The sequence below is a fragment of the Crinia signifera genome, chromosome 3 (genome assembly GCF_055691185.1).
Source record: "Crinia signifera chromosome 3, ASM5569118v1, whole genome shotgun sequence".
Classification (NCBI taxonomy): domain Eukaryota; kingdom Metazoa; phylum Chordata; class Amphibia; order Anura; family Myobatrachidae; genus Crinia; species Crinia signifera.
The window spans coordinates 7,744,759-7,764,648 of record NC_139219.1 but is presented as its reverse complement, the minus strand read 5'-3'; the positions used below and the strand labels follow the sequence as shown (position 1 = coordinate 7,764,648).

The following is a 19,890-nucleotide window of genomic DNA, read 5'->3' as shown; positions in this document are numbered from 1 at the left end:
GTTTTTGTTCTTCTGTCGCTGTTATGTCTAGTTCTGTGTACCCTGTACTGTTCTAATGTGTTCTATATGTACGGCGCTGCGTACCACTTGTGGCGCCTTATAAATAAATATATAATAATAAAGAGCATTTTATTATTTGGGATAGTAGGAAGCCTTCAAAAAGTTGCTGAATCCATAGGAACAAATGGAACCTTTTGGTTTCATCTTCCAACTTGACCACTTAGGGTCAGATAACCCCTTACCATGGGCAGCAGATAGCCCCGCCTCTTAGTCACATCTCCTGGCTCCGCCCTGCTGCCAATCAGCCCTGCTCCCGCCCCGCCCCTCTTTGTTGCTGTGGCCAATGAGCGCTCAGTAGAACGTCCGGCTGCTGGGAGACAGTGTCACAATGTAACAAGCTGCTGCTGCTGCTGCTGCTGCGGGAGAGACGGACAGTGACAGGGACCGGCCGCCAGCGCTGCTGCTGCTGCTCTGCGGGGACCCCAGCACTGACTGCCCGCAGGTAACCTAACGGTGCGCGGCCCCCGGCACGGAGCTGTGCATCATACCGGGGAGGGTGGGAGGAGGGAAGGGGCTGCAGCCCGGCTCCTGCTCTGCTGCACATGCCTATGTATGTATGTATGTATGTATGTCTGTATGTATGTGTGTATGTATGTAGTGTGTGTGTGTAGTGTAATACTGTGTGTGTGTGTGTGTGTGTGTGTGTGTGTGTGTGTGTGTGTGTGTGTAGTGTAATATTGTATTGCAATCATTTTATATTATTGCTATTGAAGTCATGATTAAATAAATGATTTAATTTGCCTGCTGGAATGTGTATGCACTGCGTGTGTGTGTGTGTGTGTGTGTGTGTGTATGTGTATGCACTGCGTATGTGTGTGTGTCTCTTTCTGTATGTATTTATTTATTTATTATACAGGGGGCATTTGCAACCTCAGCAGAATATGTGTATACACACCCACACCCCGGGGTCTGATGTTTTACTGTATCCCTGGTCACTGTATAATGTCACACACTGTATATATACACTGTATAGTAATGTCACACACTGTATATACACTGTATAGTAATGTCACACACTGTATAATGTCACACACTGTATATACACTGTATAGTAATGTCACACCCTGTATATATACTGTATAGTAATGTCACACCCTGTATATATACTGTATAGTAATGTCACACACTGTATAGTAATGTCACACACTGTATATATACTGTATAGTAATGTCACACACTGTATATATACTGTATAGTAATGTCACACACTGTATATACACTGTATAGTAATGTCACACACTGTATAGTAATGTCACACACTGTATATATACTGTATAGTAATGTCACACACTGTATATATACTGTATAGTAATGTCACACACTGTATATATACTGTATAATAATGTCACACACTGTATATATACTGTATAATAATGTCACACACTGTATAGTAATGTCACACCCTGTATATATACTGTATAGTAATGTCACACACTGTGTATACACTGTATAGTAATGTCACACTCTGTATATATACTGTATAGTAATGTCACACTGTATATATACGGTATAGTAATGTCACACTGTGTATATATACGGTATAGTAATGTCACACTCTGTATATATACTGTATAGTAATGTCACACACTGTATATATACTGTATAGTAATGTCACACCCTGTATATATACTGTATAGTAATGTCACACTGTGTATATATACGGTATAGTAATGTCACACTCTGTATATATACTGTATAGTAATGTCACACACTGTATATATACTGTATAGTAATGTCACACACTGTATATATACTGTATAGTAATGTCACACTGTATATATACGGTATAGTAATGTCACACTGTGTATATATACGGTATAGTAATGTCACACTCTGTATATATACTGTATAGTAATGTCACACACTGTATATATACTGTATAGTAATGTCACACACTGTATATATACTGTATAGTAATGTCACACTGTGTATATATACGGTATAGTAATGTCACACTCTGTATATATACTGTATAGTAATGTCACACACTGTATATATACTGTATAGTAATGTCACACCCTGTATATATACTGTATAGTAATGTCACACCCTGTATATATACTGTATAGTAATGTCACACCCTGTATATACACTGTATAGTAATGTCACACACTGTATATATACTGTATAGTAATGTCACACACTGTATAGTAATGTCACACTCTGTATATATACTGTATAGTAATGTCACACACTGTATATATACTGTATAGTAATGTCACACCCTGTATATATACTGTATAGTAATAAAACACGCTGTATATACACTGTATAGTAATGTCACACGCTGTATATATACTGTATAGTGATGTCACACCCTGTATATACACTGTATAGTAATGTCACACGCTGTATATACACTGTATAGTAATGTCACACACTGTATATACTGTACACTGTATACACATGTCACACACTGTATATACTGTACACTATATAGTAATCACACACTGCATACACTGTATAGTAATAACACACTGTATAGAATGACACACTCTGTGTATACACTGTATAGAATGACACACTCTGTGTATACACTGTATAGTAATGACACACGCTGTGTATACACTGTATAGAATGACACACGCTGTGTATACACTGTATAGTAATGACACACGCTGTGTATACACTGTATAGTAATGACACGCTGTATATACACTGTATAGTAATGACACACGCTGTATATACACTGTATAGTAATGACACACGCTGTATATACACTGTATAGAATGACACACGCTGTGTATACACTGTATAGTAATGACACACGCTGTGTATACACTGTATAGTAATGACACACGCTGTATATACACTGTATAGTAATGACACACGCTGTATATACACTGTATAGAATGACACACGCTGTATATACACTGTATAATAATGACACACGCTGTATATACACTGTATAGTAATGACACACGCTGTATATACACTGTATAGAATGACACGCTGTATATACACTGTATAGTAATGACACACGCTGTATATACACTGTATATAATGACACACGCTGTATATACACTGTATAGAATGACACACGCTGTGTATACACTGTATAGAATGACACATGCTGTGTATACACTGTATATAATGACACACGCTGTATATACACTGTATAGTAATGTCACACACTGTATATACTGTACACTGTATACACATGTCACACACTGTATATACTGTACACTATATAGTAATCATACACTGTATAGTAATAACACACTGTATAGAATGACACACTCTGTGTATACACTGTATAGTAATGACACACTCTGTGTATACACTGTATAGTAATGACACACGCTGTGTATACACTGTATAGTAATGACACACGCTGTGTATACACTGTATAGTAATGACACACGCTGTATATACACTGTATAGAATGACACACGCTGTGTATACACTGTATAGTAATGACACACGCTGTATATACACTGTATAGTAATGACACACACTGTATAGTAATGACACACGCTGTATATACGCTGTATAGTAATGTCACACGCTGTATATACACTGTATAGAATGACACACGCTGTATATACACTGTATAGTAATGACACACGCTGTATATACACTGTATAGAATGACACACGCTGTATATACACTGTATAGTAATGACACACGCTGTGTATACACTGTATAGTAATGACACACTCTGTGTATACACTGTATAGAATGACACACGCTGTATATACACTGTATAGTAATGACACACGCTGTGTATACACTGTATAGTAATGACACACGCTGTATATACACTGTATAGTAATGACACGCTGTATATACACTGTATAGTAATGACACGCTGTATATACACTGTATAGTAATGACACGCTGTATATACACTGTATAGTAATGACACACGCTGTATATACACCGTATAGAATGACACACGCTGTGTATACACTGTATAGTAATGACACACGCTGTGTATACACCGTATAGAATGACACACGCTGTGTATACACTGTATAGTAATGACACACGCTGTGTATACACTGTATAGTAATGACACACGCTGTGTATACACTGTATAGTAATGTCACACTCTGTATATACACTGTATAGTAATGACACACGCTGTATATACACTGTATAGTAATGACACACGCTGTATATACACTGTATAGAATGACACACGCTGTATATACACTGTATAGTAATGACACACGCTGTATATACACTGTATAGTAATGACACACGCTGTATATACACTGTATAGAATGACACGCTGTATATACACTGTATAGTAATGACACACGCTGTATATACACTGTATATAATGACACACGCTGTATATACACTGTATAGAATGACACACGCTGTGTATACACTGTATAGAATGACACATGCTGTGTATACACTGTATATAATGACACACGCTGTATATACACTGTATAGTAATGTCACACACTGTATATACTGTACACTGTATACACATGTCACACACTGTATATACTGTACACTATATAGTAATCATACACTGTATAGTAATAACACACTGTATAGAATGACACACTCTGTGTATACACTGTATAGTAATGACACACTCTGTGTATACACTGTATAGTAATGACACACTCTGTGTATACACTGTATAGTAATGACACACGCTGTGTATACACTGTATAGTAATGACACACGCTGTGTATACACTGTATAGTAATGACACACGCTGTATATACACTGTATAGAATGACACACGCTGTGTATACACTGTATAGTAATGACACACGCTGTATATACACTGTATAGTAATGACACACACTGTATAGTAATGACACACGCTGTATATACGCTGTATAGTAATGTCACACGCTGTATATACACTGTATAGAATGACACACGCTGTATATACACTGTATAGTAATGACACACGCTGTATATACACTGTATAGAATGACACACGCTGTATATACACTGTATAGTAATGACACACGCTGTGTATACACTGTATAGTAATGACACACTCTGTGTATACACTGTATAGAATGACACACGCTGTATATACACTGTATAGTAATGACACACGCTGTGTATACACTGTATAGTAATGACACACGCTGTATATACACTGTATAGTAATGACACGCTGTATATACACTGTATAGTAATGACACACGCTGTATATACACCGTATAGAATGACACACGCTGTGTATACACTGTATAGTAATGACACACGCTGTGTATACACCGTATAGAATGACACACGCTGTGTATACACTGTATAGTAATGACACACGCTGTGTATACACTGTATAGTAATGACACACGCTGTGTATACACTGTATAGTAATGACACACGCTGTGTATACACTGTATAGTAATGTCACACTCTGTATATACACTGTATAGTAATGACACACGCTGTATATACACTGTATAGTAATGACACACGCTGTATATACACTGTATAGTAATGACACACGCTGTATATACACTGTATAGAATGACACACGCTGTGTATACACTGTATAGTAATGACACACGCTGTATATACACTGTATAGTAATGACACACGCTGTATATACACTGTATAGTAATGACACACGCTGTGTATACACTGTATAGTAATGACACTCTGTGTATACACTGTATAGAATGACACACGCTGTATATACACTGTATAGTAATGACACACGCTGTGTATACACTGTATAGTAATGACACACGCTGTATATACACTGTATAGTAATGACACGCTGTATATACACTGTATAGTAATGACACGCTGTATATACACTGTATAGTAATGACACGCTGTATATACACTGTATAGTAATGACACACGCTGTATATACACTGTATAGAATGACACACGCTGTATATACACTGTATAGTAATGACACACGCTGTGTATACACTGTATAGTAATGACACACGCTGTGTATACACTGTATAGTAATGACACACGCTGTATATACACTGTATGGAATGACACACGCTGTATATACACTGTATAGTAATGACACACGCTGTGTATACACTGTATAGTAATGACACACGCTGTATATATACTGTATAGTAATGACACACGCTGTGTATACACTGTATAGTAATGACACACGCTGTATATACACTGTATAGTAATGACACGCTGTATATACACTGTATATAATGACACACGCTGTATATACACTGTATAGTAATGACACACGCTGTATATACACCGTATAGAATGACACACGCTGTGTATACACTGTATAGTAATGACACACGCTGTGTATACACTGTATAGTAATGACACACGCTGTGTATACACTGTATAGTAATGACACACGCTGTATATACACTGTATAGTAATGACACGCTGTATATACACTGTATAGTAATGACACGCTGTATATACACTGTATAGTAATGACACGCTGTATATACACTGTATAGTAATGACACACGCTGTATATACACCGTATAGAATGACACACGCTGTGTATACACTGTATAGTAATGACACACGCTGTGTATACACTGTATAGTAATGACACACGCTGTGTATACACTGTATAGTAATAACACACGCTGTATATACACTGTATAGTAATGACACACGCTGTATATACACTGTATGGAATGACACACGCTGTGTATACACTGTATAGTAATAACACACGCTGTATATACACTGTATAGTAATGACACGCTGTATATACACTGTATGGAATGACACACGCTGTATATACACTGTATAGAATGACACACGCTGTGTATACACTGTATAGAATAACACACGCTGTATATACACTGTATAGAATGTCACACGCTGTATATACACTGTATAGTAATGACACACGCTGTATATACACTGTATAGAATAACACACGCTGTGTATACATTGTATAGAATGACACACGCTGTGTATACATTGTGCTGGCCGTGGGATGCGGTATATCCTGTCTCCCATCACGTTGCCTGTGATAGTGCCCGCTGCTGGCTGCCACACCTTCCCCATCAGCCCCTGTGCCGGGTACTCCATCCCTGCATTGTATTCTGTGCAAGTATTTACCAGCGCAAACACACAATCACACAATGCATGTACACTGACATTGTCATTAATATACACACACACACACACACACACATACACACATACATGAATTCTCTCTCTGTGCCGTGTGATGTGTTAGGTGATGACTCTCATCACCAGACTGCAGCAGCCATGCTGGTCACTGTGCGAGACTGATTGTCCCCATACAATACAGTGTAATGCAGCATATAACCCCCATCCCCCTGTGTGTGTATGTGTATAAACTGTGTCATGTTGTGTGTCTGTGTATATAGTAACTGTGTCATGTTGTGTGTCTGTGTATATAGTAACTGTGTCATGTTGTGTGTCTGTGTATATAGTAACCGTGTCATGTTGTGTGTCTGTGTATATAGTAACTGTGTCATGTTGTTTGTCTTTGTATATAGTAACTGTGTCATGTTGTGTGTCTGTGTATATAGTAACCGTGTCATGTTGTGGGTCTGTGTATATAGTAACTGTGTCATGTTGTTTGTCTTTGTATATAGTAACTGTGTCATGTTGTGTGTCTGTGTATATAGTAACTGTGTCATGTTGTGTGTCTGTGTATATAGTAACTGTGTCATGTTGTGTGTCTGTGTATATAGTAACTGTGTCATGTTGTGTGTCTGTGTATATAGTAACTGTGTCATGTTGTGTGTCTGTGTATATAGTAACTGTGTCATGTTGTTTGTCTTTGTATATAGTAACTGTGTCATGTTGTGTGTCGTTGTATATAGTAACTGTGTCATGTTGTGTGTCTGTGTATATAGTAACTGTGTCATGTTGTGTGTCTGTGTATATAGTAACTGTGTCATGTTGTGTGTCTGTGTATATAGTAACTGTGTCATGTTGTGTGTCTGTGTATATAGTAACTGTGTCATGTTGTGTGTCTGTGTGTATATAGTAACTGTGTCATGTTGTGTGTCTGTGTATATAGTAACTGTGTCACGTTGTGTGTCTGTGTATATAGTAACTGTGTCACGTTGTGTGTAACTGTCACATTGTGTGTCTGTGTATAACAGTGTCACATTGTGTATATAGTAACTGTGTCACATTGTGTGTGTCTGTTTATATAGTAATTGTGTAACTGTGTCACATTGTGTATATAGTAACTGTCACATTGTGTGCCTGTATATATGGTAACTGTGTCACATTGTGTAACTGTGTCACATTGTGTGTCTGAGTGTAACTGTGTCACATTGTGTGTCTGTGTATATAGTAACTGTGTCACATTGTGTGTCTGTGTATATAGTAACTGTGTCACATTGTGTAACTGTGTCACATTGTGTGTCTGTGTGTAACGGTGTCACATTGCTGCTGGTTGTACTAGTCCCATGTAATACATTGCAGCTGTGACATCGTATCCAGCCTGTAATGTAAGAGCTGAATAGCACACGGGTTGCATTACATCATGTATGTAACATATCCGGCTGTGCTGTAGTGGCTCATTGCCTGTCCTGCTGTGATACATGTGCTGCACATTTACCAGTGGCTGTCCCTGGGGATGTACAGGTCATCATTGCCGGTTACAGGCCTAAGTAGCAATACTGTGCAGGTCTCATGTGTCAGTCTGTGGACCCTAAGGACCCATCGCCACGCTTCTCTGAACCTCCTGATTGCCGGCTTCGCTCCATAAGTACTGGTGTGTTTGTGGTGTTCTGTAGAGGACTTGTTACAAGTGTTTCCATCGGCGTCCGTCGGCTGCGTGATTGGCCGGTGCATTTGCATACCCAGGTCTAGCAAATGGGGCTTATTGTATCAGCAGGCAGTGCGGGTGAATATGTCCCCAGCATTATGGTCTGTAAGGGCCAATAACGCCACAATTGTACAATGCTGTATTGTGCAGTTGTGTATTTCTGAGGTGCAGAATGTGCATGAAATAAGTGGGGGTGATTATACATAACTATACCCGCTATGTACTGTTGTAACCCTAGTACAGTAGGGTCGGACCTGGGTAAATAGGTGGCCCAGTAGGAAAAGGGATATAACTGAGCAGACAGAGTATGAGTGACAGACTTCTATGGGATAAGTGAGATCACAGTGGGAAAGTTCTACACAGGGATGGGATAAGTGACATCACAGTGGGAGAGTTCTACACAGGGATGGGATCAGTGACATCACAGTGGGAGAGTTCTACTCAGGGATGGGATCAGTGACATCATAGTGGGAGAGTTGGGATGGGATCAGTGACATCACAGTGGTAGAGTTCTACACAGGGATGGGATCAGTGACATCACAGTGCGAGAGTTCTACACAGGGATGGGATCAGTGACATCACAGTGGGAGAGTTGGGATGGGATCAGTGACATCACAGTGGATGGGATCAGTGACATCATGGGTATGTAACCCATGATGTCACTGATCCCATCCACTGTGATGTCACTGATCCCATCCCAACTCTCCCACTATGATGTCAGTGATCCCATCCCAACTCTCCCACTGTGATGTCACTGATCCCATCCCAACTCTCCCACTGTGATGTCACTGATCCCATCCCTGTGTAGAACTCTCCCACTGTGATGTCACTGATCCCATCCCTGTGTAGAACTCTCCCACTGTGATGTCACTTATCCCATCCCATCCCACTTTCCGAAATTGCACATTATCGCACTTTTGAAATTCACATTTTTTTGCCGGAATACGATTATTTAAAAGTGTTATAAAGTGCGATTTTCAGTCATGAAAATGTGCGCAGTTTTGGACATGTGCGATTTTGTGTAAAAAAAAAAAAAAATACGCCGTATTTTTTTTACACAAAATCGCACATGTCCAAAAATGCGCACATTTTCATGACTGAAAATCGCACTTTATAACACTTTTAAATAATCGTATTCCAGCAAAAAAATGTGAATTTCGGAAGTGCGATAATGTGCGATTTCGGAAAGTGGCCAAAAATCGCATACTATTAAATGTCACCCATGATGTCACTAATCCCATCCACTGTGATGTTACTGCTCCCATCCCAACTCTCCCACTGTGATGTCAGTGATCCCCCTACTGAGCATAACCACCTCCGGGCTTAAGGAGCCTTTCCTGGTTTCATAAAATCATGGGACAAAACGAGTAAGGTCCCCTGGATTTTATAAAACCAGCACCAGGCTCAAGGGCCGGTCCTGGTTCCCAAAATACGGGGGACAAAATGAGTAGGGGTCCCCCGTATTTCAAGGACCAGCACCGGGCCCAACCATCCAGCAGGGTAATGTCTCAGCCGGGGGGAGACTTTTTATACAAGTCCCCCCAGCCAAAGCATTCATCCCCCTGACCGGTCATCATGGGCAGGGGTCCTGGGGAAGTGGAGACCCCCCAAATAAGGCCGTCCCCCCCCCTTCCAAAACTTACCTGCCCATGTTGAAGCCCGGGGCTATACCCGATGCCCCTAGGCGGAGGGCATCGGGCTGATAAATTGTGTAAAATGAGAAAAAAACAATTGTGTATTTCTATGGAACTATGAGTCTCGGCAAGCCTACACCGCATTCAGGGACTTGGAGAACCACAAGTCCCAGCATGCGGGGCAATAAAGGTCCCACAGTAGTACAAAAAACACACACACACTTACAGTAGAACTTTATCCAATAAAACAGATCCGACTTTATATAAAAGTCGTACCTGACACCCTTCCATGCTGTCGTTAATAGGTGAGTGCCAATAGACGTTGAGTATCCCTTATCTGAAATGATCGGGACCATGAGCAGTTTGGATAAGGGATTATTGCGGATTTCGGATTTTTTTTTCATACTCACCTGGTGCCTCCGACGGTCCCCCGGCGGCGTCTCCTGGTCCCAAGGATACATTGCATGTGAGCGGGCTTGAGCTGATGACGTCACCGGCGCACCCGCACAATGCATCCTTGGGACCGGGGATGGTGCTTAAGAGTAGTCCGATGGCCCCTGGGGGGGGGGGGTGTTTTCGGAATATTCCGGATAAGGGATACCCAACCCGTCAGTAAATATCAGCACAGATTGAACAATACCCCCTATGGCTGATATAAGGTGCAGAGTAATGGCCATAAGGGGAAGCAGCGGCCTACTTGGAGTTAGAATGGAATCCGGAACATTACACACGTGAGCGATCTTACTTAGTCATTGCTGAACCACCTTTGTATAAATGTGAATTAATAGTAGATTTTTATTTATTAATGACACAAAAACATCTGTACAACTACCGTCCTGGATACACGAATAACTCCGTAAAACATTTCCTCTCATGTGGACCATACGTGATAAAACGGTTGTATATAACAATGTAACTCACTGGCTTCCGTTCCCCTTCTGTAGGGACACACGTGCCACAGACTTTACTAATAACTTAGCCGGGGTCAGTGAGCCTGAGATATCTGGGACTCAGCTGACACGTACGATATGCGATTAGTGACATTACACTTATTTCCCTCAGAGATGAGTCGCCCCGTGCATTAGGAAATTGAAACCATTACAGCGCTTTTGATTGAATCCCTAAAATAGACCCGTGAGACAAATACCTGGGATTGGGGCATACTTACTAATACTTACAGCAGCTGCCATCTAAGCGTAAAGGGTGCGTGGCTCCCACGCAGTGACAGCCCCATTGTCAGTGACACCAGGTGGGGCCAAGTGATCCCTTCCTGAAATAACGGAGATGGCTTTCCATAGTGGGCGTGTGGGGGGTGTAGCACACTGAGATGGTGCTGATTGTACCACCACTGATTGTAAGAATGTGACAGTTGGATAAACAAACTACTGATATATGTGACTGGTCGGTCACTGTCCTATAGGACGTCACAAGTGATCCGATGCAAAGGGCAAAACAATGGTGCAGTACAGAGAACAGTACAATACATTGATCAAGTAATAGCACTACAACGCCCAGCACAGCCACTGATGGAAGGGGTGCAATGCACATTCTAACATGGACAGATAAGGGGTCTAGGATATCTGAAAAAAGGGGGTCTGGGTGCGGAGAGCCCAAGGAGGAGGTGTAGAGTGTCGCTGGTGGGGAAGATGAGGGAGGAGGGCCCTGCTTGTGCGGCTTACAGTCCAAAGGGAAGGGATATTTATTGTATGTGATATGTATTATTATTATTGCATGAGATATGTATTATTATTATTATTGCATGTGATAAGTACTAAGGCCCCCTTACATTTGTCTGACTTGTCATAACGACAAGTCGGACCCGATTGTCCCAGCAGCTCCCCGGGAGGGATCACATGTGATGACACTTCATGTGCCAAGTTTTGCATTTGATAAATCGCATGCGATTTATCACATGCAACTCCTGGGGAGATGCAGGGACAATGGGCCAGATGTATCAAGCTTCAAAAGTGATAAAATGGAGAGTGATAAACAACCAGCCAATCAGCTCCTGTCTGTCTTTTTTTAAAACCACCCTGTGACATGACAGGTAGCAGCTGATTGGCTGGTTGTTTATCACTCTCCATTTTATCACTTTTTGAAGCTTGATAAATCTGGTACAATGGGAGCAGGGGACAGCAGCGGGGATATAACCGCAACCAGAGAGTGGGCGGGGGGGGGGGGGAGGGGGCGCAGGGAGCCGGGCAAGAAGCCGCTGGGCAGGGAGCAAGGGGGGGCGGCGGCGCAGAGTACCAGGGAGCCGTGCAGGAGAAGACGATGCAGCAGCAGCAGCGCGAGTGGCACGAGCAGCAGAGCACTTCCAAAAAAAGAAAAACCCCATACATACGCATAGGAAGCCATTGATTGGCTGAGACCTCTCTCAGCCAATGAGCGATTGGCTGAGAGAGGTCTCAGCCAATGAATGGCTTCCTATGCGTTTGTATGGGCTTTTTTGGGGGGAAGTGCTGCTGCTGCTGCAGCGTCTTCTCCTGCCCGGCTCCCTGGTACTCTGTGCCGCCTCCCCCCCCCCCACCCCCCCACCCTGCTCCCGCTGATGCTGCCCGGCTCCCTGCGCCTGATCCCTCTGCTCTGGTAGGTCCCCTGTTGTGGGGGAGCACGGCTCCGGGCAGCACATAAGATTTAGCAAATCTTATGTGCAGCCCGTCCGACCTCCCGTCTCCGATCCGATGCGCACGGGACCGCGCATCGGATCGGAGGGGATGTCTCCATATGCGATTTGGGACGATTTCAGGGCCCGATTCATCCGAATCGGGCAAAATCGTGCCCAAATCGCATAATGTAAGGTGGCCTTTAGTGTATGTGATATGTACTATTAGTGTATGTGACATATATTATTGCATTGTGACATGTATTAGGTACTTGTGTATTATAGCGGCGCCCCCGATGTTGGTCATGCGATGTTTTTATCGCATCGTATGCCATACAACCGATGGCATACGATGCGATGCGACACGATTTTACACAACTATTCGATTAAATATTGTACAAGCACCCAAATGGGTGATTTTAAGCACCCTAATGGGTGCTTACAATGTAAAATGCACCCCCACGCCACCCCCACTATAAACGTGAATCCGAAGCGTGGCGAGCGCAGCGGTACGCGTCCTACGACCTTTTCATACCCCCACTATCCACGTCGGCGTGGAGTTGATTTTATATAGTGTGACGAGCGCAGCGAGGCGAGCGGACGCGTATACCTGTGAAGTTATGCGCGTGCGCTCGCCACACTATATAAAATCAACTCCACGCCGACGTGGATAGTGGGGGTATGAAAATGTGTATACAATGTCATACAATTTTAAAATTGTATGCCATTGTACAACATTGCGCGATATCGCATCGCATACCATCGTATGCCTTATGGTATACGATGCGATGGGCGCCGCTATAATACACAAGTACCATGTATTATTATGATTATTGTGTTCAGCGTTTATCATCTGTCAGCACGGACGTGTTCCAGGACTCGCGGAGTTAACCGCTGTTGCCTTGTTTAAGAACCCTCTTATTTTCGGCGTCTCCTCTGGTGTATTGTTCAGCTGTAATCATTGCCTTATAAGGCTTTTCATTTGGGCTTCTGTTATTAAACCGTATATATGGCTATTGGCACCTACCCTGCTTTGTGTGGTTATATTATTATCACGTGTAACGTTGTACAGCTGCCAACTTTCTCTTATCGACGGATTATTATTTTAATAACTAATAGCTGCAATATTCCATTGTAGGGCTTAGTTGTGTCCCGTTAATGGGACTACAGGTTTTTTTTTGCCTATTTTATATTTTAAACTTTTTTTTAACTGAGCGTTTATGAATTGGTTTTCATGTGTCATTTTTTGGCGTTGCTGAAATCGGAGATCAAGGACCAATTATTGTAATTGTTGCTTTCTGATGTATTGGATGATTGTTATTATTTACCTGCTGAGTGTGTGCTCGTTGTGTTTGTCCAGATAGTCACAAGTCTGCGACTGTAATTATTGGAGCGTTTGAATTGCCTGAGGTGGTGCCTCGTGCCTCCTCCTGCAGAGCTTGCGGAGTCGCCTACATATACTCTGGATATTTACAGTACAGAGGAAATAAGAATCTATATATACTATCTGTGTATTTATGACTCTTGCTTTCTTTGTACACAGGTCTCTCGGCCGCGGCAGGTGTCTCCATGCCTTCTGCCAGTGTTGCGGCAGCGGCGGCGCAGGAGTTTGAGATGAGCGCGACGCACCCTAGCATGTACTGAACTTGGCCCTCTGTGAATGGGATCATTATGACTGGCTCTAGCTCGACTTTCCACCGCGCCCACAACAAGCACTGCCAGTCGCACCAGCACAATGTTGGGACAAAGACTACCAAGCCGGTACGGTCCCGGAGCCTTCATGACCGGCCCTTGGAGTCTACTCTTACTCTAGCCCCGGCCAGCGCCTCTGGTAACAGCTCGGGGGGCTACTCGGAGGAAGAGGATAAAGAGCTGGGGGCTCTCTTCTACGTCAATAAGAGCGGCTTCCCCATTGACAACCAGACGTGGGAGAGGATGTGGGGGCACGTGGCGAAAATCCATCCCGAAGGCAAAGACATGGTGGACAAGATCCGGAACGCAGACGTTCTACCCAAGGTGAGGCTCAAGGCGCGACGCGTTTCACACGCCTGGATCACGGCTGTAGTAATAATGTGTATTTTCAGTTTCGCTGGTATTAAATGGTTTCTTGCATACATGTCTTTGAGGCTAAAGATTCATGGTGGTGGATTTCGTTCATGACATATACTCTGTGTACAGCGCTGTGTAAAGTAGTGGCACTGTATAAATAGACTCTACTCTTTACAGCGCTGTGTAAAGTAGTGGCACTGTATAAATAGACTCTACTCTGTGTACAGCGCTGTGTAAAGTAGTGGCACTGTATAAATAGACTACTCTGTGTACAGCTCTGTGTAAAGTAGTGGCACTGTATAAATAGACTACTCTGTACAGCGCTGTGTAAAGTAGTGGCACTGTATAAATAGACTACTCTGTACAGTGCTGTGTAAAGTAGTGGCACTGTATAAATAGACTACTCTGTGTACAGCGCTGTGTAAAGTAGTGGCACTGTATAAATAGACTACTCTGTGTACAGCGCTGTGTAAAGTAGTGGCACTGTATAAACGTTATCACGATATCTTCTTAATGTAGGCATAAATAAAATGTTGCAGATGGTTCAGTAGAATAATAGTCTGTTCACCCGGAATCCCCAGAGGAAAACCTAATTGTTATTGATGCTGCTATATATAGATAGGTAATAGCAGTGTCACTGAATGCCATATCGCAGGGGGCACAATGGGAAGTGATCCCCCCCCCCCCCCCTCATGCTGCTCCTAATGGGTCTCATCTTGCAAGACGTTCCCCAGGGAGCACTGGGACACATTTCTGCAAAACTTTCTGGCTCTCAAGTGCCAAGCTGCAGGGTTCCCGCGGCAGCCACACAGCACCAGTGTTTGGGAACACCATGCGCATCTGGGGGTTTCTTCGGGTGGGGGGGGGGGGGGGGGGGCAGTGCATTTTCGCCCAATTAATGTGTTTAGATATGAATTTAAATAAATAACACAGACGCCATCGTCTGCCTGATTCCCCTATCAGACTGTTACGGACCAGCGCGGAATTGTTGCAGCAGCACCTTGTCTGATATTTCTATATAACCTCTCCTGTATACTTGTGTCTGAGACGTTTGCTCGCTCCTGTAACTTGCACATGGCAGATAAATAAATAAACATAGTGTCCGTCCCGGAGATGTCTGTGTAATATCCACAGAGGGATTACCGGAGGTGCTTGGGCCCAGACATAATACTGTTGCTTAGATCTGCTCATATGTTATCCGGTGCTTCCTAACCTAACATTGGCCACATTGACAGTTGCTGGGGTTCTGTGGTGGGTGGGTCCGTGTTTGGTGGGTCCGTGTTTGGTGGGCCCGTGTTTGGTGGGTCCGTCTTGGGTCGTGCTGGGTGGGTCTGCGCTGGGCTCCGGAGAGGAGTGTAGCTCCTCTGAATGAATGGACCGACCCGTAGATGACAAATAAGATAAAACTCAATTCTACAAAGGTGCAAAAATATTATTAGGAACAGTCACGAAAACATTCTACAGTAAAATGGTGGTTTCCCATAGCAACCAATCAGAGATCTCCTGATTTATCATCGTCGCCGATGGCCGGTGATATTGATGGCTGGATTTATATGTGTAGAGAAGTGCCCGGTAATGCAGCCCATTCCCACCGCTGTGACAGCATTGATAAACTGGGTAACAGACTGTAATTGGTTGCTATGGGCAATGGCTCCTATTTTTGTCCAGTAGCCTGTTTTCGGAAGCTGCATAGTTGCCAGCCACTCCCTCCTCTGCTGTGTTTTTGATGACTGGCTGCTGACACGTGCGTGGGCAATCTCCATCGACGCATGCGCATTGTGATTCCACCCGGCGAGGATCTTTTGCTTGTGTCGACTGTTTGTTAATGCCGGCCTGTCAACATGCATTAGCATGTCGACTTTTTGGTGTCAACTTAGACATTGTTTGTGAGCCCCACTTCCTCAGGGTGGAAATTGGATATGTAAATTAGCCTGAGACCAATCAGCACGGGGGAGGTTTCTCACCAGGACAGACCGTTAGCTGCCCGTGGGTCAGATCTACTAAGCCTTGAAAGTTGATAAATTGTAGAGAGATCAGCCAATGAGCTCCAAAATTTTATTTTTTAAAGACAGCCTGGCAGTTGGGAGCTGATGGGCAGGTACTTTATCTCTCTCCAGTGCAATGGGACCAGTCAGTGAGGCATTAATGTTCCTATTTTCAGGCAACACTAAATTCATTCTAAATAGTGCCCCGGAAAAACCAGGATTGTGTGACGTTATCCCGGCTTTATCTATATCTAAGCTCGGCGATAAGTATTTACGGCTTACCCAGTGTCTGCAGCTAAATATATTAAGGCCAGCAAACGCCCCGTCCGCTGCCCATCTACTTATTATAGGCAGGAAGTGAAAGGTTTTGCAGGACGTAGGGCCCTGCTGGTGGCTGCCTGCACCCGGAATCTCCTGTACAAGTGCGGCACACACCTACAATTTACCGGTTTGACGAGCTGTAACTTTACCGCTGCTGCTCAGTGTTGCCAGAGAGAAGCAGGTTTTATTTATTTTATTGTTTAATTTGGCTGAAACTAGTGGTCATTCTAACATCCTGCATCTTTAAAAACCTGTGCAGTGCTTCTAGCACAGCTGTAGTCTGCACATCAGTGCTGAAATACAGACCACACTGTGCTAGATGCACCATAGCACAGAGGGACGCCCCAGGCAGGAAAGAGGAACTGCAGGGGATATGAAAGATGCAGGGTGCTCTAAGGATCACTAGAAGAGTAAGAAATCCTTATTTTCCAGGGGTCTTAATAAATAGGCCCCTGGCTTTGTGCCCCCTACTGTTCCGGCTTCTGCAGGCTGTCCTCGAGCGAATACGACCATAGAACTCGTGTTGCGCCCTCGGTCTCTGAATCCTTGTGAATTAATAGCAATGTAATGAGTGCTGCTCTGGGTTCCGTCCCCGGGCCCTGCGGGGTAAACCCTCAGATAGAGAGCAGTCCCACAATCCTCTCTGCTTTGCTAATGTCCTGTATACTCCCGCGACCGCCGCATTCGCTTTGTCTTCGTGCTGTAAATGCAGCTTGATCTTGGAAAATGATGTTGCTGGAGCAGAGAGATAATGAAGTCATCCCGGTCGCCGTCGGGCACCATAAATATTAATGGGGCTCTGACAAGGTACCTGCCTTCCCAAATCCGATCCTTGTGTTATCCTCTAGCGGACGAGCGGACGGGGCTATTAATAAGCAAAGCTGCGGATCAGCATCCTGTGGCCCCGGAAGGCTGCCTTCTGTGATATGTTACTGACAGAGACAAGTCGGCTGCAGTGACCGCGTCGGCAGGCTGCGGCACTGATGCTGCCTTCTGTGATATGTTACTGACAGAGACAAGTCGGCTGCAGTGACCGCGTCGGCAGGCTGCGGCACTGATGCTGCCTTCTGTGATATGTTACTGACAGAGACAAGTCGGCTGCAGTGACCGCGTCGGCAGGCTGCGGCACTGATGCTGCCTTCTGTGATATGTTACTGACAGAGACAAGTCGGCTGCAGTGACCGCGTCGGCAGGCTGCGGCACTGATGCTACCTACTACTGCACTACAGACATTGGGCATGATTCAGACCCATCTGCAGCCCTGACGGTGATCGAATGACCATGCACGGTACGCATTGCGCATGCTTGGGGTCCCCCTGCGAACAAAGCCAGTGATGGCTAGTAGCCATCGCAAGCTGTTCGCAAGATGATTGACAGCCGGCAACCGGGCGTTTTGGTGGCGCCTGGCCATTGGGAGGGAGGGCCGCTGACGTCAGCATCGACCGTCTTCTCCCAGCGGCCATCGCAGCGCCAAATAAGTACAGACTGCGAACAGGCGGTGAGTGATTGCGAATAGATAGCCCCCTGTTTGCGCGGGCATTCGCAGCCGCGCACAGGGGCGGGGAGACACTCTAGCGGGGCAAACATTCGCAGCCCAGCATTAAGGTCTGAATCAGGCCTTTTAGTTTAAGTTAAAACTGTTGTAGTGGGGATTGCCCCCTCTCTGTAAAGTGACAGAACCCTGTGGGTGAGATCAGCGCCGTCGGGTCCTCGCGTTATCTGTAGCTGCGCATATAACGGTTTAGGCTAAGTATTGGAGAGAGATAAAATGTACCAGCCAATCAGCTCCTAGCTGCCATTTTTCAAACACGGCATGTAACACGGCAGTTGGAGCTGTCTGGCTGCTACGTTCTCCACGTTTTCTCTGTCCAGGGCTCCATTGCCTGTTATCCCTCTAAGGCTCTTCCTGCCTGTCACATATGTATCATGTGTTATCCCCGCACCCACCCTTCCACAGTGCTGCTCCTCTCCCGGCACGTGCGGGACATGTCTGCGCCACGCTGAAGGCAGCTCGCACGCACACACGTGGTCATGTATAGACAATGTGTTTTATGGGTCACACCGATACCCCTGCCCCTGGCAGCCCCCGCCCAGTATGTTGGTGTGGCACAGCGGGCATACTTATTGACCGTCTATATAAAGAGCAAGACAGTTGTTTCTTTAAAACTCGTTTCAGTCCAGGAATCCGCAACATGTGTTCCATTTATCACATTTGGTGGGGGGGGTTCTGTGTATCATCCCAGAGTGAGTCAGGGTCACAAACCATTAGCAGCTGTCCGTGACATTCCAGAGGGAGCAGAACGTCCCAATTATATCATATTGGCAGTAAGCTATGGCCTCTCTCATCCCTGTCCTAATGCTTGCACGGTTCCTTGTTGTGTTTTGTGTTGGACTCCCCAAATGTCTTCATGAACCCTGGGCATCCTCAGTGCGCCGAAATGGATGGTAATCTGGGTGCGGTTTGGTCTTGGGGTATTATGTGGCTGGGTCAGGCATGTCCTGAAATCCCAGAGGAAGTTCGGTAGT

General features: G+C 44.2%; 1 protein-coding gene across 1 annotated transcript in view; it reads left to right on the top strand.

Moving 5' to 3' along the window:
- The first annotated feature begins 365 nt into the window (after positions 1-365).
- VASH2 (vasohibin 2) overlaps positions 366-19,890 on the top strand; it is a 76,940-nt gene continuing 57,415 nt past the window's right edge. The window contains exons 1-2 of the mRNA XM_083175188.1: positions 366-502; positions 14,553-15,025. Of these exons, the coding sequence (XP_083031314.1) occupies positions 14,681-15,025 (345 nt within the window). The 5' untranslated portion in view covers positions 366-502; positions 14,553-14,680. The remainder of the gene's footprint in view (positions 503-14,552; positions 15,026-19,890) is intronic.